The sequence below is a fragment of the Gobio gobio genome (assembly GCF_949357685.1).
Source record: "Gobio gobio genome assembly, chromosome: 22".
In the NCBI taxonomy this organism is placed as follows: Eukaryota; Metazoa; Chordata; class Actinopteri; order Cypriniformes; family Gobionidae; genus Gobio; species Gobio gobio.
In genome coordinates this window covers 6,034,630-6,061,068 of record NC_137118.1, presented here as the reverse complement: position 1 = coordinate 6,061,068, position 26,439 = coordinate 6,034,630, and the positions used below count along the sequence as shown (strand labels likewise).

The window sequence follows — 26,439 nt, the reverse complement described above, 5'->3', positions numbered from 1 at the left end:
ACTGCCCACAGGTAGACTGTGTAGCCCCCTTCCCCCATGTGTCCTGTGGAAAATCCGAAAGACAATCAAGCAGCGTCATCACACCTAGTGATGGGATTGTTTGGGGATTTACTGTCCCATCCTAACTCCCTCCCGTCCTGTTAGTTCCGTACTGTTTTATGTCCCTGGATGTTTGTTGTGAATGTACAGAACAACATAGGCTCTATCTACATTTTTGTACTATGTTATGACATGTTTACCATACTATGTAATTTGTAAGCGAATACATGTTGACGTGTGCATCACATATGTATGGCTTTTCTGATGTAGTAAACTTGCTCAGTAGCTCACCTGGTAGAGCATTGCACTTGCGATGTGGAGTAATCGGGTACGTCTCCCGTGTAACCGTCGTGATAAAAGAGCTCAAAGACTTGTAGAAGCAAGCTAAAATGGCATGGTAGTTTTAACATGCGCTTTTTATCTAACGTTTGCTTTTGTTAAGACTATCGGTTAGGTTTAGGGTTAGGTGGTACATTAATTTTAAACACAATAGAGCATTCATTCATTTCTGAACTGCTGCAATATGTACAACAACCAACGTTATAAAAGGTTGCCAGATTCACGTTCATCTGTTTTGGATAAAACTGAATGTTTTTAGCACCATTCACTGGAGGTTTTATTTTGAAAATTCATGAGTTATGTTAAAAAAGTCCTGGCTAATCCAAGCTTTATAATGGCAGTGAATTGTTGCCTCGTTTATGAAGTCCATAAAAGTGCATCTATCCATCATATAACTGCTCCACACGGCTCCGGGGAGTTAATGAAAGCCTTTTATTAAGTGCCGTGTTTGTGTAAGAAAAATATCCATATTTAAAACTTTATAGACTAAAATAACTAACTTCCGGTGGATTGCCGTACGCATCGATTTACGACGAAAGAGTAACCCTTGAAACTTGAACCCTTGATGTATGCATATTAACCCCCCCGGAGCCGTGTGAAGCAGTTATATGATGGATAGATGCACTTTTATGGACTTCACTGCCTTTATAAAGCTTGGATTAGCCAGGACTTTTTAAATATAACTCTGATTGTATCCGTCTGAAAGAAGAATGTCATATACACCTAGGATGACTTGAGGGGGAGTAAATCATGGGCTAATTTTCATTTTTGGGTGAACTATCCCTTTAGGAGTGGGCTTTTTTTGTACTTGAGTCAGTAAAGCTGGGCTCACACTACAGGATTTTTAGGCTGATTTATCCCCTATTTTCTGCTCCCGAGAATCAGAGAACAAAACTTGTTGAGGGCCTCAATCGGTTTCCGATGTTTGGAGCAGATTATCTGGTAATGTGAGGCGTTCACAGATCAAATCTTACACCTCCCGATCTGCTCTCGCACAAATCGGGGCCGCCCCTATCATATCAAACATGTTAGGATTTTAAATTGGGATGATTACGCCAGTGAATGAAATGAAATGAAGCTCTTGTGTGAGTCCGTTGAACAGCGGAGGTGGCGGAACAGCGTGTGGAGTGTTGCAAGAACACATCTATTTGTATAAAGTGTCCTTTAAAACATGACACAACTGTACGGACAAAGTGAAGGAATCGCCTTGGTTTTGAACATACCGCGTGAGTGTAGAAAGCTGTTAGCAAATTTAAACATTACCTGTTGAGACCTCAATGACGATCTAATACGTGTTTACATCCGCTTCCCTAACATGATAATCTTAATAATATCTTGTAGTGTGTGATGCGCAAAAATGTTAAAATCTTGTAGTGTGTGCACGTTTGAGATTTGAGAGAAAAAACCTGTGAAGATTCTCCTTTTGCGAGTGATGCCACCAGATTTCATAATCGGTTAGGATTTAAAAAACCCTCTAGTCTGAGTCCAGCTTAAGAAACCACCTAAAACACCTCGTACAGCATCTACCAAAAAAGGGCAAAATTATTGTAAGGATTCAAACTCATAGTGTGTGTCGACAGCATGAGCTTGTTTTTGCGCGCTTGCTTGCTTTTAAGGGTGTTTTGGGAGACATATGTTCAGGACTGCAGGGCTGGGGATGTGTTTGGTTCACTGCAATGCAACCTGAACCTCCGAGTGATGTGAATACTGAGCATCATCCCTGGAGTTTTCTGGAAAAGAAAACTAAAGCACATAGTCAGAACTGAATCTGTGGACTTATCGAAATCCCTAAGAACTGTGAATTCAGAATAGCAAAAAAAAAACATCTCAGCAGACTTCGGTTTTGATTAACTTGTCATGCCCTGTTTCTGCAGGCTGGATTCTCGATTTGTTAATATGGACCCTGTGGTTGTTTGGGGCTTCTGAGGCTTTTGATAGCAGCGCTATGAGTGTCTAGCGACGGTTGCTTGACAACATTTGGGGCTGTTGCCTCTCGGACATGTATTGGACGTGTTGTAGCTGAATCAGAATTCCACTAGTCTTATTGGCTTATGGTTTACCATAATAAGCTTTATCTACTCCTAGGGGAAAGTCATTTTGTTTTCCTGTATTTTTTAGACGAATATCTAATTACTAAATAAATACCTAAGTTCGACCTGCACTGTAATATCTCAGCAATGTTTTACTTTTAACGGACGGTGTTACACATTTAATGCAGTGAAAAATTCCCAGTTTCTCAGTGAATGTTAAACGTGCATGCAAACATGCATGCCAAACAAACAAAGGGTGTGACCTTTCTTTGAGGTGAGTGAGATTAAACCCCCTCCTCTTTGCCGGGGGTAAGAGGTTTACATGGTCCCTGTGTTTGTAGAAGGCATAAGCCCATCTGGAAGTTCAGCCCCCTTCATCTTCACTGTGTTTTCCACAGGAGAATTGAGCACTCTGAGAAAATCAAAAGTCTGGATGAAGATTATAACATGGAATGACAGAATGTTGTAGCCGCTAATATCTTCTCTTTTTTTTAAGTTCAGAGGCTCGGGAATTGATTGCAAGTGAAATATGGTATGGGGCGTTTTATGTGGATTTGCATAATAAAATTTGAACTTATGTTATGGCTCACAAGTTGAATAATTAATTAGGTGTGACATTAGGCAGATGTTCAAGGGGGGAAGGATGAACATGTTTCTGTGCATGTGTGTGTCATCTCGGTTTAGGGGAAATGGAGTGTGCAGATGTAGGGTGTGTAAGAGTTGGTTATGTTGCAATAATCGGTAAAGCACAGCATTGCATTAAGGGAACACACAAATGCACACACACATACACCTTAACATTATACACGAAATGTTAAAAACAGAACATCTTTTAAGCTTTAGGCCAGCAAACACACACACACACACACACACAGCCTAGTCATTCATTCATCATGAATAATACAGTTTAAAAGGTAGAACATTCCATACTCACATCATGTACATACACACTCAGCAGTGCTACATTGGGTCAGTACTCAATTATTACTAAGCTCACATTTAATGAACTGGACATTCATAATTATTAGATGTGTAGTCAGAAAGTTCTTATGAATTATATAGTTCAGCAAACTATGTGGTTTGTTGCTGTGTGGTCACCCTCAAGTTGTTCCAAACCTGTTTGAGTTTCATTCTTCTGCTGAACACAAAAGAAGATCTTGTGAAGAATATGGGTAACCAAACAGTTGATGGACCCCATTGACTTCCATAGTATTTGTTTCTCCCATACCATGGAAGTCAGTGGGGCTCATTAACGGTTTGGTTACCCAGATTCTTCACAATATCTTCTTTTGCGTTCAGCAGTAGAAAGATATGTATGCAGGTTTGGAACAACAGAATTTTTTGGGTGACCTATCCCTTTAAGGACCAGTTTAAATCCCAGGAACTGTTGTGCATGGTTATGTATGTACAGTATGTGTGGGTATGCACAGTGATGTACCAAAGTAGGACACGTTCTTGCATCACAATCCTTGTTGGTCATGAAAAGACAATCAACCATTGTACAATCATAGTGTTAACCTTTACCTTAAAGCAGTTTTTCTCAACCTTTTCGATTGCAAGGCCACTCTAAACTTTTGAACGGTAGTGTAAATTATTATATTTTTAAGAAATAATCATTTTAAGACATATTGCCAAACATGGAAGTTAGCTGAGGCCCCCTAGTGGGCTCCCTGGTCCTAAACCCACTCCTAAATAAAGGCATTTGTCTGTCCACATGAAATGAGAAATTTCGGAAGGTATTGATGTTTAACACACAGACTTTAGACTAGTAGTGAGAACTCACAATGAGCAGGGCTAACCAGTACAACAAACTAATGTATTATGTGATATATTCAAAATATAAGCCATCATTGATAATTATCCATAAACGTGCTACTTAAGTAAATCCACATTAGGTTTGTGGATCTCTGTATGTAGCGTGAGTGGGTGACGCTAGCCTGTTCCCAATTCTATCTCTGTGCCTGCCGTCACTGTGAAGGGCCAGAGGGTTTGTGCCGTGGTTGATAATAAGGGTTTTGTCATGGTTTTATTTAGCCCTCTGTGACCCTGCATTAAGGGCAAGGAGAAGGGAAATATTGCAGATGTGCTGAGAGAGAGGCAAGACACACAGAGGACTAAAAGAGACAATGAGAACTGTTAAATATAGAATGATAAAGAGACAAGGGGGTTGAATGAAGGGTCTGTCAACCATCTCTGTTCAGGACAAGTCACAAGCTAGCATCACATGATGCACAGCGAAGAGAGAAAGCAGTCCAGTGAGGAGGCTGTCAAAAATATATTCCACTTGCATTATCTTCAGTATACCTAATGTAGCCTTGCATCCGCAATGCGATCTCGCTCTCTCTTACCCACAACCAGATGCTACAAATTAGCTCACTGAAACTTGCAGGGAATGCTAGAGCCATAGTGATTATCACACATACTTGCTGCTCATGTACCGATCCCATTCCTGAAAATGTGTGTCAATAACTGTAGCGAAGGATTGATTCGTTGTATACAGGAATGCCGTCTCTATTTTTTCAGTGGAGAGTTTGTTTACATACACTACCTTTCAAAAGTTTGGAATCGACCATTTTTTTAAAGTCTCATGCTAACTGTAAGTAAGTAAAACTGTAATATTGTGAAATATTATTACAATTATTCAGTTTCTATGTTGTTATATTTTGCAATGTAATTTATTCCTGTGCTGTCAAAGCTGAATTTTCAGTATCATTACTCCAGTCTTCACTGTAAAAAAAAAAAAAAAATCCCGTACAATTTACGGTAAGAAACCGGCAGCTGTGGTTGCCAGAACTTTACCGGTAAAAATACGGTAGCAACATTTGAGGTTTTACAAATTTAAGTTAAATTTACAGTAAATAACCGTATTTCATTAACTGAAATCATGTTAAATAACCAACCTTTTGAAATACTAATATCTGTTATGTACCTTTGATATATACTGACAACCACCAGTCACATGATGAATCAAAGCTCATCACAAGCAGCTTTTAGGAGGACAATACTAATTTATAGATGGTGCACACAAACACTGAACACCATCATGGTAACACACATGGAATGTAAAAAATTCAATAAACATTAATTTATATAACTGATTCGAAAAAACTAAGAAGAAACCGTTATTTCAATGAAAATACATCAAATGTGAAGTCACCAAAGGAATTCTGGGAATGTCAATTTACATTTTTTCACTGTACATTACACAACAACTTGTTGTTTTTCACTTCCAAAAACTGTAAATGTAATGGTATTTTACTGTAAATTATATTAACTGTAAGGTTAGATCTGTTACAGTTATTGACTGTATACGGAAACTTTCTGTTAACCAGTTAACTGTTTTTAACCGTAGTATTTTTACAGTCTTTTACCATTAAAATCACGATAATTTTTTACAGTGCGTAAAATTTCTGGATCCTTCAGAAATCATTCTTATATGTTGATTTGCTGCTCAAGAAACATTTGTCATTATTTTCAATGTTGAAAACATTTTCACTGCTTAATATTGTTGTGGAAACTTTCATTTATTTGAAATAGGATTTTTTGTGTAATATTATAAATGTCTTTACTGTCACTTTAGATCAATTTAATGCTCAATTGAATTTCTTATGGAGCCCAAACTTTTGAATAGTAGTGTATCTGGCTTTACATTCAAATATTTAGTGGTTTATTATGTTTGTGTCAAACCCAGTTGTATTGTATAAGGGGGCTTGTTGTGTTGTCCTGAATTCTGTTGGTGTCTGTTTTGTTTCTGCATGCTACACGTAACAAGTACTGAATACATTTCTACAATACTAGTTTCATTAAAAAAAAAACTGTCTTCATGCTAACCTATTGTCTGTTTCTGATCAGAAATCCCTCGTTAGATGAGATGGAAGGTCACAGGTTTGATTCCCAGCACTTCCAGTTGAGGTGAGCGACTTGAGTGAGCCGTCGTTTGGGTCTTGATTGTTCATTTGTATCTCACTTCCAGCAGCCTTTTCTGTTTTGAACCTTAGAAACTGCGGATTGCTTGTATAAAATAAAACGCAGACAGTCAGATCTGTAATTCTGAGAGTCCAAAAGTGATTCAGAAAAAGGGAATTAATAAAAGAAATGAAAGAGAAAGCAAGACTCTGGATATCAGTCCCTGTGAAGTCTCTTTAAACTTCCATGATAGTATTAACACAGCACATTCATTTTTATTTTGAAAGTTTTGAAGATCTGAGGGATGATTGAAGATGCATTTGCAACACTACTTATCAAAGCTAATGTACTTACAAAGGTTGAACTAATGCTGCCGTTCCTTCCTTACTCCTTTAACACACTTCCACTGCCATGTTTTTCACCCTCTCTCTTTTTCTCTCTCTGTCTATGTTTCTCTTTCTTTCACTCTCTCTCTGTTAGTGGTCGACCGATATGGGTTTTATAATGGCTGATACCAATATCAATTACCCATCATAATGTAGATATATGGCACATTTCAGTAGCATAAGAGATGTAATGAAATATACACTAAATTGATCAGTTATCTACTTATTTTTACTGATATCTACTCAAAATAATGTAATAAGGAAAAAGATTTTTTTCATCAGTATTCATCAGTAATAGGTTTAAAGGGATAGTTCGCCCAAAAATTAAATTTTTATCATTAATTACTCACCCTCACAAATTAAGATATTTTTGATGGAATCTGAGATGTTTCTGAACCAGCCATGGGCAGCAACTTCGGAAAGGTAGTAAAGACATTGTTAAACAGTCCATGTGACTACAGCGGTTCAACCTTAATGTTATGAAGTGACGAGGATACTTTTTTAATTGTTGAATAAAGTCGTTATTTTTGTTTGTTTGTTTTTTTTTGAGTGTATAAAAAGTATTCTCATCGCCTAACATTAAGAATAACATTAAGGATGAACCACTGTAGTCACATGGACTATTTTAGCGATGTCTCAAAGGAACACTCCACTTTTTTGGAAAATAGGCTCATTTTCCAAGTCCCCTAGAGTTAAACATTTGAGTTTTACCGTTTTCGTATCCATTCAGCCGATCTCTGGGTCTGATGTAGCACTTTTAGCATATTTTAGCATAGATCATTGAATCTGATTAGACCGTTAGCATCTCGCTCAAAAAATGACCAAAGACTTTCGATATTTTTCCTATTTAAAACTTGACTCTTCTGAAAATCCTAGAAAATCGCAACTTTTCATTTTCCGTCGGTCTTAGTACATGATGTAACTACAGAAGAGTCAAGTCTTAAATAGGAAAAATATCGAAACTCTTTAGTCATTTTTTAGAGCGAGATGCTAACGGTCTAATCAGATTCAATGATCTATGCTAAGCTATGCTAAAAGTGCTACCGCCAGACCCGGAGATCGGCTGAATGGATTCGAAAACGGTAAAACTCAACTGTTTAACTCTAGGGGAGTTGGAAAATGTGCATCTTTTGAAAAAAAAGTGGAGCGTTCCTTTAAAAGTTGCTGCCTATGGCTAGTTCAGAAAGTGCTCGGATTTCATCAAAAACATCTTAATTTGTGTACTGACGATTAGCAAAGGTCTTAAGGGTTTGGAAGGACATGAGGGCGAGTTATTTTCAGAATTTTCATTTTTGAGTGAACTAACCCTTTAAAAACAAGAAGAAAAAACATTTCAAGATAGTGTATTTTATTAAGTGAAAACACTGAATTCAGGACATATTCTCTGAAATCTGGAGTCTTAATATTTTATGCAGTTTTGTTTCTCAGGTAAATGTGTCTTGTAGGCATGTTTAAATATTTATATTGGAAACCAAGTCAAAAAATACACACAAAAAAAAGTATATGGCTAATTCTGCTTCTATATACATATATCGGTCTGTCACAACTCTCTATCCATCTACTTGAGCGCACTAACCCTAGCTGCTCTGCTCTCTGCCTCTCTCTTTCTCTCCCACACCAGGCCTCCAGAGCCAGTTTACAGCACTGTGAACAAACTGAGTGACCGCGCCCCCTCTCCCCGTCTCTACTCCCCCGTGGAGTTTGATAAAAGCCCCATGCACTCACTTCCCCACTTCCCGCACTATCACGTAGGCCTGCTCCCTGACTCCGAGATCACCAGGTACTGAGCACAGCGCTCTGCATGGGACGTGAATACAAATCCACACCACACCGCATGACCACACCATAATTTATGCTGGCTTGCATGCTCCGCCCCTTTTTAAAGTCATCTGCATGCCTCGCCCATCATGTACTAGTTCTAGTGTACCTCACTCTTTTTTCTTTTTTGGCATTTTGTGTTTTGTGAGCATCGTATAACAAAATTAAATGATTTTACTTACATTTTTTTAATAAGAAATACACTTCCATTCAAAAGTTTGGGGTTGCTGAATTCTGAAATCATTCTAATATGCTGATGTGGTGGTCATGAAACATTTCTTACGATTATCGAAAAGTTTATATTTTTTGTGAAAAATATTCTTTGATGAATTGAAAACTCTTCTGTGAAATTATGAATGCCTTTACCGTCAATTTGAATGCATCCCTGCTCAATACATTTCTTTCCACAAAAAAAAGGAAAAAATCTTACTGACCCCAAACTTGAACGACAGTGTACATCTGATAACAGAAGAAAACAGGTTGCGAATGCCTTTTCATGTTGGCTTTAATGAAAAAATGATGGCAGCGAGGACTGCAAATGAGCAGTTCTTGCAGCTTTGCATAATTCTCATTGATTTTGATTCTTCATACTTCATCCGACAATAATGCAAAGTGCACACAGAGGACACAAGCGTGGAGATTGGTAGTTACCATGGCAGTTACCCGTGACAACAGTATAACTGAATCACATCTCTGCTGCAGCTGTCCACTTACTTCCTTCCCTTCCGCTGCCACTGTCAATTTGTCTGTATTTTCATTTGTTAGACTGTATTGCTTATTGACAGCTTCCCCATGAAGGTCAGAGCTTGGCCGCTGTCATTCGCGGTTTGCCTGCGTGCCTGTGGCATCCATTCAACATTAGTGCATTATAAATCAGAGTGAATTGATTTTATCTTCCTTATTTCCTGCCTAACTGATTTTACTGTAGGTCCAGGCAGCAGCTTGTATCATTAATTGGACATAAAACTTTATTAGCAATAACGCGATATCTCTGCTCTTGCTGATTAAACGACTAGGCTTATAAATGTAATAGTCGAGAGATGAACGGAGTGTAAACAGGGGGTTCGGCCGCGAAGGAAATGCTCCTCGGGACTAAGAGACTCTCTGGCACGAATGGCTGAGTAATGTTTCGCTGTTATCCAAAACCTGCGCATAATGCCCTCAGCGTGGGTGTGCTTTGTTTGCCGGTTTGTTTTGATTTGAATTTTTTCGTTCATTACTCTATGAATTATAAAGCGCCGTCTAATTGGCTTCTCTGGGATTTGAATTGATTTGCATTTCAGAACGCCACCGCTAACACCTAATGCCTCGCTTAAATCCTCAGGACTTGCGAAAAAAGCATTCATGAAAATGCCAGCGTTAACGTCTGTGATTAATGGATCGCTGTCTCTCATGTTCAGGGTCTGCCGGTTTTTGATGATGCTCTTCAAGGGAACGCTCAGGCAGCAGTTCTGTGAAAACGGCCAATTCTGTGTGACCGAGAATGTGAGATTGTCAGTAGCTTACCAAAAGGGAACAGTTATCATTTTATGATGCATAAACACCAAAATACTCTACCTAAGAGTGCTGTTACTTCAGATTAGCCTTGTTCGAGTCGCTCCTGACAGCAGCCAGAAAAAATTCTGAAACAAATCTCATGTGGTGCTCTAGGAATATATTGTGTGACGGAATGTTAAATAGCTGTGATTTATGCCCTTGTGCATTTTCTATGCCATTCATGGTTCAAGTTACCCAGCAAGCAATTGCCGTCATTTCAGTTAACGTCTCAGTTAACTATAGAGTCCGGCTATGAGTAACCCACTTCTAGAAAAAATAACCTTGAATTAGTTTTTTGCCAAAATATTCCATGTAAGCAAAGTCAACAGTGATGGATTACAAGGTGTTTGGTTTAATTTCTTTGACATGTTCATGTTCTAGATGACTAGGCTATTCTTAGGCTATGGTTAGACATCTATTTAGTCCGTTTTTCCACTGTCGGGCCAAGGCGAGCCAGGGCTTTCCACGGGCCGGGCTAGGATAATAGGCTCAGACCTGTAGCACCGAGCCCAAAAGCACACTGCGCTTCCACCGTCGGGTCAGAAGCTCCACAGCATGTCACTAAAACCCGCCCGTAACACGCCTGTCTGGAACAACATCACACAAACCCATCATTTCACCAACAAATGGAAGTTTTATCAGAAAACCAATCAGAAAGAAATCACTGGAAACTAGCGAGATCGCAAAACCAACATGTAAAAGCGGCCGTTTGTTGGCATTTTTGTAGTTTACTTAAAGATTTAAAACCCAAGAATCTCTGTTTTTCCACAGTTTTACAATAATAAGGGATACATTGATCATAATGTATTAAGTTGTGTCAAGATTGCTCATTAGTCCCACAGAAATAAATTGGCATGAACCGTTATTTCACGAAAGAAAGAAGGCACACATGCTTATTCAGTCACGCCTGTTTCTGTTTATTTGTAGTCAGAAGACAGTATGTCTACATCACATTTAGAAAGAACAATCATTTCTGTAAATTTTCCACCAAAAATACGATCTTCCTGAGGAGCTTTAGCACTCTCTCCAGTGACAGTCCCAATACAGTTATATTTACAGTCAGAGAAACTAAGTATGAAGCTAATATAGAGCTAAATATGGATATCAGACAGTCCGGTATAAAGGGACGTACTGACGGATTAAATAAATATGAGTGTGATAGCCTATATGATTTGTCTGATTTCTTCAAGCGGTCGTATTTATGTGTACTATAGTAATTGTTGGCATTTGTAGTCTTTTGCATTCTGCCTTAAACGGTGATCAGAATCCACATCAGATCACAAACTCTGCTGTCTTAAAGTGGCAGCTAAAGTCAGTGCGTCTTTTAATACTGGACTGTCTGATATCCATATTTAGCTCTGCATATGTCATTAAATAACGCAACTCCAGTTTTTCAGGAGCTTCCTCTGTTTCTCTGACTGAAAATATAACCGTATTGGGACTGTCACTGGAGACAGCTAAAAGGAAGGTCGTATTTTTGATGGAAAATGTACAGAAATTATCGTTCTTTCTAAATGTGTTGTAGACGTACTGTCCTGTGACTACAAATAAACAGAAAGAGACGCGACTGAATAATGTGTGTCCTCTTTCTTTCGGGAAATAACGGTAAATAGCACTTCAGTCAGGTCCACTTAAGTCAAAAACACCATAGACAAACTTTTAGTCAACTCTCTATTGGCATATTTTGCAAAAATTTACATTTGGCGATATGGCTCGGTTCTAAATTCCCCATCCTTTTCATGAGCTCCATGAAAAGCCAAGACAGCAGCAGATTCTGGGGACAACCTCCCATTTTTAAACTGGGAGGGCAGCGAAACCCCCCTTTTAGAACAGAGTATACATCAATGACAACAGAATGACATTGATTAAGTTAAACACAGTTTAAGGAGGAGCTGGGGAGGGAGGTGGGTTGCAAAGCAGCTTGCAGCAGAAGCAGCCAAGCAGGCAGATTGAACTGATGCTACGCTTAAGTAAGGCGCCCTGTTTGAGAGTTGCCAATTGAGTGCATAGGAATCGGATCATCTCATATGGGTGGGGTTGGAATTTTTCCAATCAGCTGATAGCGGAGCTTTACTATGTGGCCTGCCTGAACTAACGCAGAATGCTTGATTTTATTTCTGTGGGACTAATGTGCAATCTTGACACAACTTAATACATTATGATCAATGTATCACTTATTATTGTAAAGCTGTGGTAAAACCGAGCAGCAACCTTCCACAGTTTCTCTTGAAGCCAATACGGAAGTGACATATACTGCAATTCATCGACTGGCTCCAGAAGGGAGCAGAATCTCATTGAGCCCCATGTTAAAATGCCCAACTTTACAGCTGAAAAAAACACTACGATTTCAAAACAAGGCATCGTGAAGCTTCGAAGCGTTACAAATCACTGAGCCGAATCATGATTCGGATCGCGTGTCAAACCGCCAAACTGCTGAAATTTGGCGATTCAAACCGCTGAATCGACTCGCTGATTCATAACGCTTCGAGGCTTCATGATGCCGTGTTTTGAAATCGTCATCACTATGTAAGTCGTTATGTAGGGTTTTTTTGCGCACAAAAACTATTATCGCCGATTCATAAAGTTATTGTAGAACCACTGTAGTGAGATGGACTTTGTAACGACGTCTTTAGTACCTTTTAAGGGTCTTGAGAGTGAACCGTGCATTGTGCCAATGGAGGCCTTTCAGAGCCATCAGATTTCAACTAAAATATCTTAATTTCTGTTCCGAAGATGAACGGAGGTCTTACGGGTGTCGAACGACATGAGGGTAAGTAATTAATGACAGAATTTTCATTTTTGGGTGAACTAACTCTTTAATGCTGATGTTAGTATATGAAATCATCCATGGTGCTGCCGTCTCTAGACTGGTCTGCTTCGGTCCTAGGTATTCGGTGGGCCAAAAAACCCTGGCCATTGGCCCCGGAAGTGACAGTGGAGCTGTGACTTGCCCTGGCACACACTAGCACGACCGCTTTGGGCCCGACAGTGGAAACACGGCTACTGACAGCCCAAATTTAGCCTTGGTAGACGTCAGGGCTGTGTTTGGAACGGCTATTATACATCTTTTAAATGCAAAATTTGCTGGGTATTAGCTCAAACCCCTGTATCTAGAAATGTGGTCCATGAGCTGGCGGATGTCAAATCCGAGAACCATTTCCAGGTATTACTGTCCTCTTTTAGGCATCACCAGGAGATACTGGTATACAATTTGCTAAATTATCCTCCAAGCAGATTCTTTCTTGTTCAGTGTAGTCGTACGCTTTGATTTGACTAGAATTCAAATGTCTTTGATGTTTTCTTAATGTGTATCCACTTGGCAACTGTTAGTGTGATCTTAATCAACAACCTCAAGCGTGGTTCCCAGAGAGATGATGCATTTCAAGTATTTCTGAGGACCGCAGAGGATCCAGATCCTGTCATCTCTGAATCATCAGTCAGGAGGGAGATTCCTTTACATCACTCAATTCAGATCCAAATAGATGAAGCCATTTGGCAGAATCGCTCTTGGTTTCCGGGCACTTCTATAGCTTTGCACCATATGCATTGGGGGCTGTGTCCCCAACACCGGCTGCTCGCTGATTTGAACTGATAGTTTTGTTTGTATCATGATTAATAATTTGTTTGGGGCTAAAAGCGAAGGGTGCATACTAATTGTGTTTAGCTGATGTGGACAATTTTGCAATGACATAGACCATAAATCACAGTTCCCACAAGATTTTGTTACTTCTAATTTGTATGACTTGTGTTCCTGTTAGAGCAGGATAAACTAGCTTAATCTAGTTTGCTGGCATATTTCTGAAATATGCTTCTGGAGAATGCAAATAACAAATGTCTGAAATCTAAAACCATTTTCTAGCAGTGACAGGTGTTGTTTATGTATATTAGTATTTTACGAGAAGAATACTAATTATACTACAGCTTTTCATCTTTTATTCATAACTTATATTATCAGTGAGGATGTGAAGATTATATTAGCTTAATGTATTAGTGGTGTTTGCTAAAACAGCCTAGGATGAGAGATTTTAACTAACCAACGAGCGAACATTAAGAATTTTTCTTTGGTAAATAACAAAAAGCCTTTTGCCTATGAATTCTGATGGATTTATTAATTAAAAAATAAAACGATTTAATTATATAAATATGTTTAAAAATATGATTACATGATTTTTAGTGGTGTTTGCCCTAGCAAAACTCTAGTATTCAAAATGAAATGGCAAAAACAAAGAACACGTACAGATCTTGATGTGGTCAAATGAACGATTTAATCATTTTGCTGCTTGCCGTGATAACGTTTGACAATCCATCTTAATGAACTGTGTTTATATTTAATGTGCTCTTTGGCTGTTTACTTAGAAACAAAATGTTAGATTCCCAGAAAAGCTGTTTACATTGTGGCAAAACTGCATCCATTGTTTGTTCTTTATTCCCTAGATGTCCTTTGCAATGCATTGTGGGACATGCACTTCAGTGAACCAGAAAATAATGAAACATTCTCTACTTAACCTCCATCTTCTCTCTCACTGATAGTTGGCAATACGGATGCAGCTCACATTGATCGGCTGTACAATTTCTGCCAGCTTTGTCACACTTGTTTTCATGATATACCAAGCATTTTCCCTCGGGAGAAAACATTGAAGTTTTTTAATAACAAAAGTTCAATGTTTACTATTGTGTCATCCTTAAAAATTCCCTGGAGTGGCCAACCTGCTCTTTAAAAGGGACAGAAAATGAAGCAGAAAAGATTCGATTGCACCTACTGAGTGTTTCGGGGTTTACCGCTGTGATTCTTACAGTTAAAGGTGCAGAAGAGGCTGCTATCTGGAGACTGCATTGAGCTAAGAAGTGAAAAGGCCATCCAGTTCTCTCGCTGAGAGAGCGTTTTTGAGGACAGCGGGGAGGTGCGCGTATCAATACGCGCCTTAACATTTATACTCAACAGCTAAATTGCTCTGTGAGTGTTCTTTGAATCTGTGAATCTGATGAAAGCCTATTGATTGTGTCGAGAGGTATCGGATATGTTTGAGGGTGTTGATCGATCTGCGGCATTTATAGATTGGCATCACAGAGTGTTGAAGTCTGAGAGAAGCCCAACAAAGGTCATAAGGTATTCATGGTTTTATTTCGGAGGTCATAGCTGTTGAACGGATGGATGGATGGATGGATGGATGGATGGATGGATGGATGGATGGATGGACGGATGGATGGATGGCCGATAGGTAGATGGAGGAATGGATGGATGGAGGAATTGATAGATTGATAGATAGATGTATTTATAGGTGGCTGGACGGATGGATGTATAGATGCATGGATGGATGGATAAATATATGGATGGATGTATAAATAGATGGATGGATGTATAAATAGACAGGTAGATGGAGGAATGGATTGAGGAATCAACGGATGGTTAGATGGATCAATAGATGGATAAATCAATAGATGGAAGGATTGATGGATGGATGGATATATGGACGGACGGACGGACGGTTATATAGATATATGGACAGAGACAGACAGACAGACAGACAGACAGACAGACAGACAGACAGACAGATAGACAGATAGACAGATAGATAGATAGATAGATAGATAGATAGATAGATAGATAGATAGATAGATAGATAGATAGATAGATAGATAGATAGATAGATAGATAGATAGATAGATGTATTTATAGGTGGCTGGACGGATGGATGTATAGATAGATGAATGGATGGATGGAAGTGTAGATAGATGGATGGACTGGTGGATGGATGGATGTATAGATAGACAGGTAGATGGAGGAATGGATTGAGGAATCAACGGATAGTTAGATGGATCAATAGATGGGTGGATTTATGGATGGATGGATCAATATATGGATGGATGTATAGATAAAAGGATGGATGGACTGGTGGATGGATGTATAGATAGATAGATGGAGGAATCAACGGATGGATGGATGGATGGATAGATAAGGAAATCAAGGGATAGATGGATGGATGGATCAATAGATAGATAGATAGGTGGCTGGATAGATGGATGAATGGAAGGATAGATGGATGGATCAATATATGGATGGATGTATAGATGGATAGGTAGATTGAGGAATGGATGGAGGAATCAACGGTTAGATGGTTAGATGGATCAATAGATGGATAAATCAATATATAGATGGATTTATAGATGGCTGGATAGATAGATAGATAGATAGATAGATAGATAGATAGATAGATAGATAGATAGATAGATAGATAGATAGATAGATAGATAGATAGATAGATAGATAGATAGATAGATAGATAGATAGATAGATAGATAGATAGATAGATAGATAGATAGATAGATAGATAGATCAAGGGATAGATGGATGGATGGATCAATAGATAGATGGATGGATGGATCTCTACTATTGACAGATATGATGCTTGAACTCTGCGTGTGCAGAAGAAAACTGACAGCCATATTGAGCTCCAGTGTTGTTGACGTGCCTGATATTTGTGTCCAACAGATGGCATGTAATGGGACTAATGCTCTTTACAGCACACGTCACACACACAGTTTCGCTGACAAACCTACAATTTGTTTCAAGTTACCAACCATCTAGAAGCAGAAAGAAAATGTTAAAGAACAAAGATCCATTAAGGGGTTTTCTTGCTTTGTCTTTAGTGCTGAAATATGCAGCTTTTAGCTTTCAGCTCGTTTCTTCAAGGCTGAGGGTCATTACAGGCATTCTGCAATTCTTCTCCTTTATTAAGGTTGAATGTGAAAGGCAATGGTTATTTTTGCCATCCGACAACAGCGCTGCATGCAAACCCAGTGGAAATGAGTTTATATTTCACACCGATGAGGCTTCTGACACATTTTCATATTCAGATCGCTCTTACAGTGGAGGAATGTTTGGAGTGAGAAGGGAGGATGACAGTGAACAAACGGTTGAGGGTCGAGATGTGTGTGAGGGGCTGCATATGAAACGCCAGGCCGCCCCTCTCCTCCTCCTCAGGTATTGTGAATTGAAAACGAGTGTAATCTATTGGGTTTGTTTTCCCATTTGGCTCTGAACTTGAGATGATAAACAGTGGCTGTTTGTAATCTGGGACTGAGGTGTTGGAGGAGGCAGACAGGAGCTCTATCTGTGTTTTGCAGCTGGTAGAGAGAGAGAGAGGAAGAGAGAGAAAGAGAAGTTTGGAGCATAGAAATACAAGAGAAGAGAGAGTTTAATGAGGAGACAGCCGACGGGGCGCTACACGCACTCAACCCACCTCTGAGCCAGCTACTCAAAATAAATCTATATGCAGTGTCAAATACCGACTGATGATCGGCATATGATTATTATCAGCGTGAGTGTGACTCCAGATCGGCTGTCACAGATGCTCTCTGAGTGATAAGATGCAAATTATGTTTGTATTAGCTGGAATAATGCAGGGCTCAAGCGTTTCTTTTATAGACTTGGTCGGCATTACTGGGAACGCCCACAAAACGTCATATTCGCCATATGCCATGGGGGAAAACAAGCCATTCGAATGACACGCGTAGACCATGTTAGACGCTTTATCTTTACTCTTTGTAATGATTACGATTGATTTTTGCTTGATGCAGTCCCGAAAAGTTGCCATGTGGCATTCTGCACCTCTAGTAAGTTAAAAAACCCTGATCTGAAGTTTTAAGGCCTGTACACACCGGGACGAATATCGCACGCGCTTATCGCCAGCGTTTTTCGTGACGTTTTTAGGCGCATCTTGAGTGTTCACACCCAAGCGATTTCCACTGGCGATGCGCCGAGTGAACGTGCACATTCAGTAGATGCGCTCCCGGTACACAAGGTGATGCTGCGGCACTTACGCTTCTGACACTCGCTTGTCACACAGAAGAAGAGGAGAGACAGTATTTACGTGCTTGCCAAAACCACAGATATATTATGTCTATGGCAAAACCATTCACACACTTTTTGCTAACTGGCAAGCAGCATTAGCAGCCCATCTTCTTCTTTGTCTACTTACTACTTCTTCGTCGTATCAATGTGTGCTCGGCAAGACCGATTTTGTGCTTGAGCGCCACCAAGTCGTGTTTTACTGTCACTTCAGCAGCTCCAGGCATGTGAACAAAAGCGCTGATCTCATTGGTCGGCCAGTTTTTAACGCGCCGCGTCAAAATAAAAAAACGAACCCGAGGCGTTTTTTTTAAAATGACGCTTTTACGCCTGGCGTTTTACGCGTCGGTGTGAACACTCACATTGGCGCCCATTGTTTAATCACGAGGCGTTAAACGTCGGCGATAAACGCGCGCGAAAATCGTCCCGGTGTGAACAGGCCTTTATACTGCCAAATAAACAGACAGAGCCGTTCGTCAATTCCGAAAGCCTGTGCAAATATACGTCTATTACAATTAAACATTTGCTCTACGTGATGCTGGTATTATTGTACAGATTAAAAAAGAGATTTCATTCATTGCAATGGCAAAGCTGATAGTCACATCATATGTACGGCACTTGTACATGTTCTCGTCTAAATGCGTGCTGCTCCCACAAATATTACACAACATAATAGCTAGGCTACTTCATAAATCACCCAGTCTTTTGATGAAGACGGTTGCTATAAAAAAGTAAAGAAAAAACTTCGCTATTGTTGTAATTCTAATAATATTGTGACACTCACATGTCAATTTCATTGCACAAGACACGTTTTATGATCATTTTAAAACGTTAAATGTATGTAATAGGAAAGACTGTGTGATTTATGAAGTAGGCATGTCATGCCTATATGGGGTTTGGCGGAGCAGCATGTGTTTTGAGGAGAAAATGACACCTCTGGCCAATGATTCCGTTGGGTCATTTATCAGTCACAGATACTGTACGGACAATCTGACCCAATATGGCTCAGTATTTCTATATATCTTGCTCAGTCAAGCGGCAAAAGTGATTCTACACCGGCTAAACTGGGTTAACCCCATTCATTTACATTGAGAGGGAATGGACGGTTTTCCCCCAGCTGTGACACAACGCCGACCAAGTCTATAGCCTGACAAGCCAGACCCACATCAAGAGGTTGGGTCTGGGAACGCACCATTGGCAGGGCTCAATCCGAGGGGCGGGATAAACGGTTGTCTTTCAAATTCCCTCTGCACGCAGTAGGATAGCACTACAACCAACCAGAGCAACAAAGAAGGTGAAGCGGAGCTAGTTGATAGATTAAACTTTCGCCATATCCGGTCGGCAAAACTCCAAACACATCTTCCTTTTTTAAGAATGACTTCAGTGCCGTTCTTTTCTCAAGAGAAGCTTAACTCCAAGTCTTCCAGAATCGCGGCCAAAGCCGATTCGAAAGACAGCTGTTCGCCAGCTTCTTTGTTTACAAGTAGCACACGGAACCGCAGCCAGTGTTGCCAACTATTTTCCAAGGAAAGTAGGTAAAGCCTGGCCAAAAAGTTGCTAAATTTCGCTAGATGACGTCATGCGTCAATTAGCATATCCGTGAAGTCACCATGTCGTCCTTGCGTTCTGCCTGCCTAATGTGCTTTCTCTCCTAATCTGTGCTCACATACTGCATTTAAAAATAATACAATATAGCCAACTGTCCAATAAATGTTCTAATTTCCTATATCTTTTTTTCGTACAGTATAACGAGTACGATAGAGTGAATGACTAAATTTTTTTAAACAATCTGAATTGAGAGATGGATGAACTAAAGCCCTGTGATGATAAGCACACGGGAAGAATGGAAATCATAATGGGTCAAACTAAATTCTTTAAATATGAACTTTACAACATTTGTAAAGTAGCTGATGTTTGTCCAAAAAGTCGCTAGATTTGTCGGTAGTCGCTTTTTTGAAAAAAAGTCGCTAAAGGGGTCTGAAAAGTCACTAAATATAGCGACAAAGTCACTAAGTTGGCAACATTGACCGCAGGAACTCTGCCGTCATTATGTTAAGCCCGCCCACTGACTCAATACACGATGTGATTGGCCTGACCGGAGTTTTGTTTTTCCAGCTCGCAAGCCAACGGAGAGTTGCTGGACGCCCTGGCGCTAGGGTGCATCTAGATTTCTAGGCTATTTCTTTTATGCTCTAAAGTAAAACCGATTACTTGCTTATCCAAAAATCTATTATTGTGTAAATTTTGGCTATTCTTAAAGTTACCATGAAATCAAAATCGTATTTTTTTATGTAATATTGCACGGTTTTTAAATGATTTATCCCTTTTTTTAATTCATGTGCCTTTGTAATGTTTAATTAAAATAACTTAATAAATGTCTTTTATATTAACTTTCATTTCAGACTGACCTTAATTATAATAATTTTATTAGTCAGATTTTATTTTATTCAGAATTTTACAATTACGTTATAAATATCCTATCCTATTTAAATTCTCTGAATAGTATGAAAGCTTGTTTCCGCCACAGAATAAAAAATAAAACAGGTTATTGCAACTTTTTATCTCACAATTCTGACTTTTTTCTCGAAATTGCGAGTTATAAAGTCAGAATTGTGAGATAAAAAGTCAGAATTGTGAGATTTAAACTCCTTTTCTTTTTCGCCCCGCAATTCTGACTTTATAACTCGCAATTCTGACTTCTTTTCTCAGAATTGTGAGATATAAACTATTATTTTATTTAGGGGTTTTTATTTTATTTTATTTTCTGAGGGGTATTTCTTCCCCTCAGAATTGGACTTTGTAACTCGCAAGTTTAAATCTTGTAATTTTAAGGTAAAAAGTCAGAATTGCGATTGTGAGATAAAAAGTTGCAATTATCTTCAAAAATGTTTTATTCTGTGGTGTAAACAAGCTTCCGTAGATTAGAATCAGAGCCATCCTGAACTTGCATGTGTCTTGTCTTCTGTCAGCTGTGCAAGACAATTATCAGTCAGCAATCATGCCACTTCTGTGCCTCGGTTAAAATGTCTGTCAGCACACATTTTCTGTTCCATATTTACAGTGTAAGACTTATACTTTCTCTATCAGTATGCTGTTGGGATTCAGGGTAGATTCTGTTTTCACTGAATTTAGTGGTTGAAAAAAATGGAATAGAGTGCCATCTAGTGGTAACAATGGACTGGTGTAGATCACTTTTTCCCCATGTTCACTTCAGAGTGGCTCTCATTCATTAACAATGGGCGGCGTAATTATATCTAATTTGTACTACTAAACATGTGAGCATCATTTCTGCAGCATCAGACCAAACATAGATCAGAATAAGTGAGGTAGACTAACCACTTTTATAGACTAAAGGTGAATTTAATGGGCAGCATTTATTCTAGTTGTCTTAATAGCAACCATATATATATATATATATATATATATATATATATATATATATATATATATATATATATATATATATATATATATATATATATATATATATATATATATATATATATATATATATATATATATGTATATATGTATATGTGTATATGTATATATATATATATATATATATATATATATATATTAGTGCTGTCAATAGATAAAAAAAAAATTACCAAATAATCGCACATTTTTAATTTAATTAATCGCAATTAATATTTTTATATTGTGATAATTTCACATTTAATCTTCAAATTAACATAAAAACAACAATATCCGTATCCTATATTTTAAATATTTGTTGTGATGGCATATTTTTATGAAAGAAGGCCAGTATCACCAATACTGGTACTGATGTCTCTGTGAAATTGATTTATTTTCTAAATTTTAGCCATTATAGGCATTCAGCATTACAGTATAACTGAAAGCTATAATTCTTTAACAGTTATTAGGCTTTAAATAATATAACAACTTTAAATTTAAGTGAATTTAAAAACAATCTTCACATAAACCCATTATTCAGATTTTTACTTGCCCTGTAAAATACACAAAAAGTTATTGTTTTCATATTGTTTTGACCCATATGACCTTGTAAACAGTTCTTAAAGATTTTTAGGTAGGTCTAACAGATATATACAGAAATTAAATAAAGTTATCAAACACTTCATAGTCTTCACTGCATAAATGATCAATTAAATATAGATGAATCCTTCTTAAAGCTACAAATGTTATTCAAATGTTAGTGTCTTTTGTTCATGATGTACGTTAATGACAGTCGGCAGTGGGTTTATTAGGCTGCTGTCCCTTTAAGAGCTGCCGCGCATTACCTGGATCTGACGCACATATCAACTTTTACGTTCATTTTGGCATAATTTTGTGTGTTTTTGTCCGTGCAAGCCTGTCTGAAGTGGCTTTCTGTGTGCACAAGTGTGTGTGAATCTCCTGTCTGTGTGACACACACACACTTGTGCACACAGAAAGCCACTTCAGACAGGCTTGCATGAACAAACACGCGCCAGTAGTAACGTGTGAATGGATTAAAAGCATTTGCTTGAATAAGAGCATGATCATATATTGTAACGCTAGCCAAAGGATGACGGGAAAAAATGATATATATATATATAGTGATGTTACAGTACATGTCTTCCTGAGAGGGGGGGTAGCCAGAGGCCGTGCCAGTCTGACTCATGGGTATTAATTAGGTTGTTTACCATTGGCCAAGTAGTCGTGACTGATTTGCTGAAAAGCAGGATTACTGGCACTATCGGGATTAACACTAACTAATTACATGTTTGTTTGATCAACTTCTGATGCAATCGGCTCTTCTGGGTTTAATGCTGTTGTTTATGTGGTCTGCTACAGTTTTCTTCTTCATACTGCAGCCAGACAGAAAAAAAGCTCATAAATATAATGATTATGCCCAAAAAGTGTGTTCTCACATTTCATGGGATGCAGTTTGGCTTAGTTTGTGTTTATGGCCTGAAGAGCATCATCACTCCGAGGCGAGGCGAGGCAAACCGACGTACTGGGAGAGAGAGAGAGAGAGAGAGAGAGAGAGAGAGAGAGAGAGAGAGAGAGGAAGGGCCTGCCTCCTCCTCACAACTAGGTCAGATTGAGCACAGCGCTCACGGATTAGCCTTCTGTTCTAAAATAGCTCCATCTCGGGTGTCGTCTCTTTGCATTATCATCTGTAAACTCAGGAGATTGTTTATCTCCACATTTCAAGTGTATCTGACAGAAGTGTCACAGCTCAAGATATCTCTGGGTTTGATTGGTCACACTTGACAGGATGATGTCCCATCTGTCAGGATCCCATGACTAACTGAATGGGCCCAAGCTAAGTGGATCAGACTTTTTGCCCAACCTGTAATGCATTTCAGCACAGCTTGGTATTTTTTTTTTTTTTTAGGATTTTTGATAAATTAAAAGAATAAAGAAATGTTGTGACATAAATTAAGATAGTTTTTTTCATATTTTCAATCCTATAATAATATACATTTTTACTATTTTATTTTAAAAATGGTTTATCATATTTTATATATTATGTTTTTATCATATTTTCTGTTTTAACTATTTAATTGACAATTACCATCGCACACCTGTTGGTAATAGATAGGTGCGTAGGAAAGAGGATTAAAAAAAATCCAAAAATCTCAAAAGTTAAAGGAAATCCCGCACACTATCTATATTTGCAGGCGATATCAAAAACTTTGTATGCCTGTTTTAACTATTGAAATGTATTATTATGCTATTTTATTATATTTTATTACATGTTATATACACACACATTGTTAGAAAAAGGCACAATATATCAATGTCATATATTTTAATCACAAGATAATTAGGAACGTACTATCTGTCATAGTATATACAGTATGAAGTAACTGTGTGTGTGTGGGGGGGGGCATTTGGTCCCCATGAGGAAACCAGCTTATAAACCATACGAAATTATGTTTTCTGAAAATGTAAAACTGTGTGGTTTAGGGTTAGGGGATGGAATATACAGTTTGTACAGTATAAAAATCATGTCTATGCCATGTCCCCATAATGATAGGAATACCCGTGTGTGTGTGAGTGTGTCCCCACAAAGATGGCAATATCCAAAATCCATCCTTGTCCATTTTCGGTCCCCATGAGGAAAACAGCTTATAAATCATACTAAATTATGTTTTTTGAAAATAGTTTTGTGTGATGGATTTAGGGGTAGGGTTAGTGTAAGGGTAGAGAATATACCGTTTTACAGAATTAAAATCATTATGTCCCCATAAAACATGGAAACCAGGTGGGTGTGTGTGTGCGTGTGTGAGAGGCTGTGCGTCGACTCCGTTTCTAGGAAACCGGGCGGAAATGGGACAAATAGCACCATAAGTGGAGCAGTCCCCAATAGGTGTCAGCTAATGTACTCGACTACATTGTAGACGGTTTGGACTGACCCAAGTGTGTGTGGATACGTGTGCACGCATAGGTTGCATGTGTATATTTACAAAGTAGCGCAGCGTGTGTCAGTGGAGATGCTGAGCCCTACGGACTCTGATCTGATGTATTACCTGAACTGTGTGTACAGGGAGCCCAGGAAGATCGTTCTGCACAAGGGCTCGACCGGGCTGGGCTTCAACATCGTTGGAGGAGAAGATGGAGAAGGCATTTTCGTCTCCTTCATCCTCGCAGGAGGGCCGGCAGACCTCAGCGGAGAGCTGCGGAGAGGAGACCAGATCCTATCTGTAAGTGGATGCCCGAAAATACACAAATATAGATGGGTTTATCATACATATGAGGGCAAATATAATCCTCACAAGGTACATCATTCTTCCTGTTTGTTTCTAAACATGAGATAATCAGTCATTTATTGGGTTTGCATTTATTAAGGTTCAAATATCTGCCTCAAAGGTCATGGATAGATGTCATTGTTTGCTTTTCTATGCTGTAAACACTATAGAAACATTTAAGAGGACACATCACCCTTAATGTTCAAATGAATAGTTGATAAACCCATGTTTTTAAATGACCTTGTTTCTTTAACTTTACATTAGGGTCCACTAGTCATGCGTATCATTGGTTAAAGAGCCCTAAATGTGTTATGGAGTAATATTCATTATTATACAGATAATTTTTGAATTGAACAAACATCATGTCTTTAGGTAGTTGTTCAATTTGGTAGATACAATTCCCACGGAGTAGTGCAGAACCTGTGCTGAACAGGAGATGGCGCCATTACATTTTTCTGTGAATCCTAAAAAACGTGTGCCAAAAACGTAGTTTTATTTGTTACATTTTTGGTCTAGTCCCTACTCAGAACTCCACCAGTACCAGGTTTCCTTTTTCTCATTATAATTTCAGCACAGAGTTTTTGGCACAGATACAGTGCCGTAACTTTTTTTTGGCGGTGTGTTAATTGACGGTGCAATTACAGCTCTCATTGAAAGAATTCAGATCAGCGATCCACTCGAGAAACTCTCCAAGCTGATTTCTCGTCGCTGATCTCATCATTTATGTTTATCAGAGCTTCATCAGAACTCGCCGGTCGTAATCAGACCCCTCCATCCAGATCCCGCCGCAATTACTGTCGCTGCCACTTGAGCTGAGAGCAATCACGGCCTGCCTCCTCAGGACACTGATTAGAAAGCGAGAAAGAACAAGGGAGAGGAGAGAAATAGAGAGGGAAGGAAGAGATAATGGAGTGCTGGCCTGATTTGGAGTCTAAGAATAGCTGTGGTGTACCTTCTGAGTTCACACTGTTAAATGAGCATTAGGACACGCTGCAGGCGCACTGAGACTGGCATACACACACACCTCGTCTGCCCCTCGTGTTAGTTCTTCTGTTTGTTTTCACACTAGATCCTCTTCCCCAGCAGAGACCGGCCCTCCATGGACCCCAAAGAGATTCCATTGGCTGAACCTAACTATAAATGATAGAACATCGCTTTATTTAGTCTTAATCAAGTATTTTAATTTAACAAACTAGTTAAGAAAAAAGCTTTGATTAGCTAAAACAAGAAATAACAATAGGTTGTTTTTTTCAGGCATTTAGAAAGGGTTCTTTTAAGACACAGAAAGAGAGTTGGTATTTTGCATTTTCAGTTTATGAGCTGCATAAGTTCTGTGCTTAACTTTACTTGAAGATACTTTCCCAATTTCTTTTAAAACATAAATTACGCACCGTCATTACACACATACCATTAAAAAAACATAAATTTATAAGAGGTCCTGACTCTCTGTGGTCATTCAAAATTTCCCAGGATGTCCTTCGATAAAGAGTAGAGGTGTAACCCCGGCATTCTGGCCAATTTTGCCCACTGGCCTCTGTCCAACATGGCCTCCTAATCATCCCCCTATCCTGATTGGCTTCATCACCCTGTCTCCTCTCCACCAATCAGCTGGTGTGTGGTGGGCGTTCTGGCACAATATGGCTGCCGTCGCATCATCCAGGTGATGCTGCACATTGGTGGTGGTTGAGGAGATTTCCCCCTTCTGTATGTAAAGCTCTTTGAGTGCCTAGAAAAGCGCTATATAAATGTAACAAATTATTATTATTAATTATTATTATTATTATAAGACATTTATAATTTCTATATCTATATCAAATATATGATGTTCTTTTGAA

The 26,439-nt window shown here is 38.8% G+C and overlaps 1 protein-coding gene across 3 annotated transcripts in view; it reads left to right on the top strand.

The window, feature by feature from the left end:
• The window catches only part of dlg2 (discs, large homolog 2), a 394,149-nt gene that overhangs the window by 294,278 nt on the left and 73,432 nt on the right, over positions 1–26,439 (top strand). For 2 of the 3 annotated variants that reach the window (XM_079804836.1, XM_079804837.1), the window contains exon 13: positions 24,403–24,559. In XM_079804836.1, coding sequence (XP_079660962.1) covers positions 24,403–24,559 — 157 coding nt within the window. Of the gene's footprint in view, positions 1–6,260; positions 6,321–24,402; positions 24,560–26,439 lie in introns of all 3 variants that reach the window. The other variant, XM_079804838.1, reaches the window with a different exon arrangement.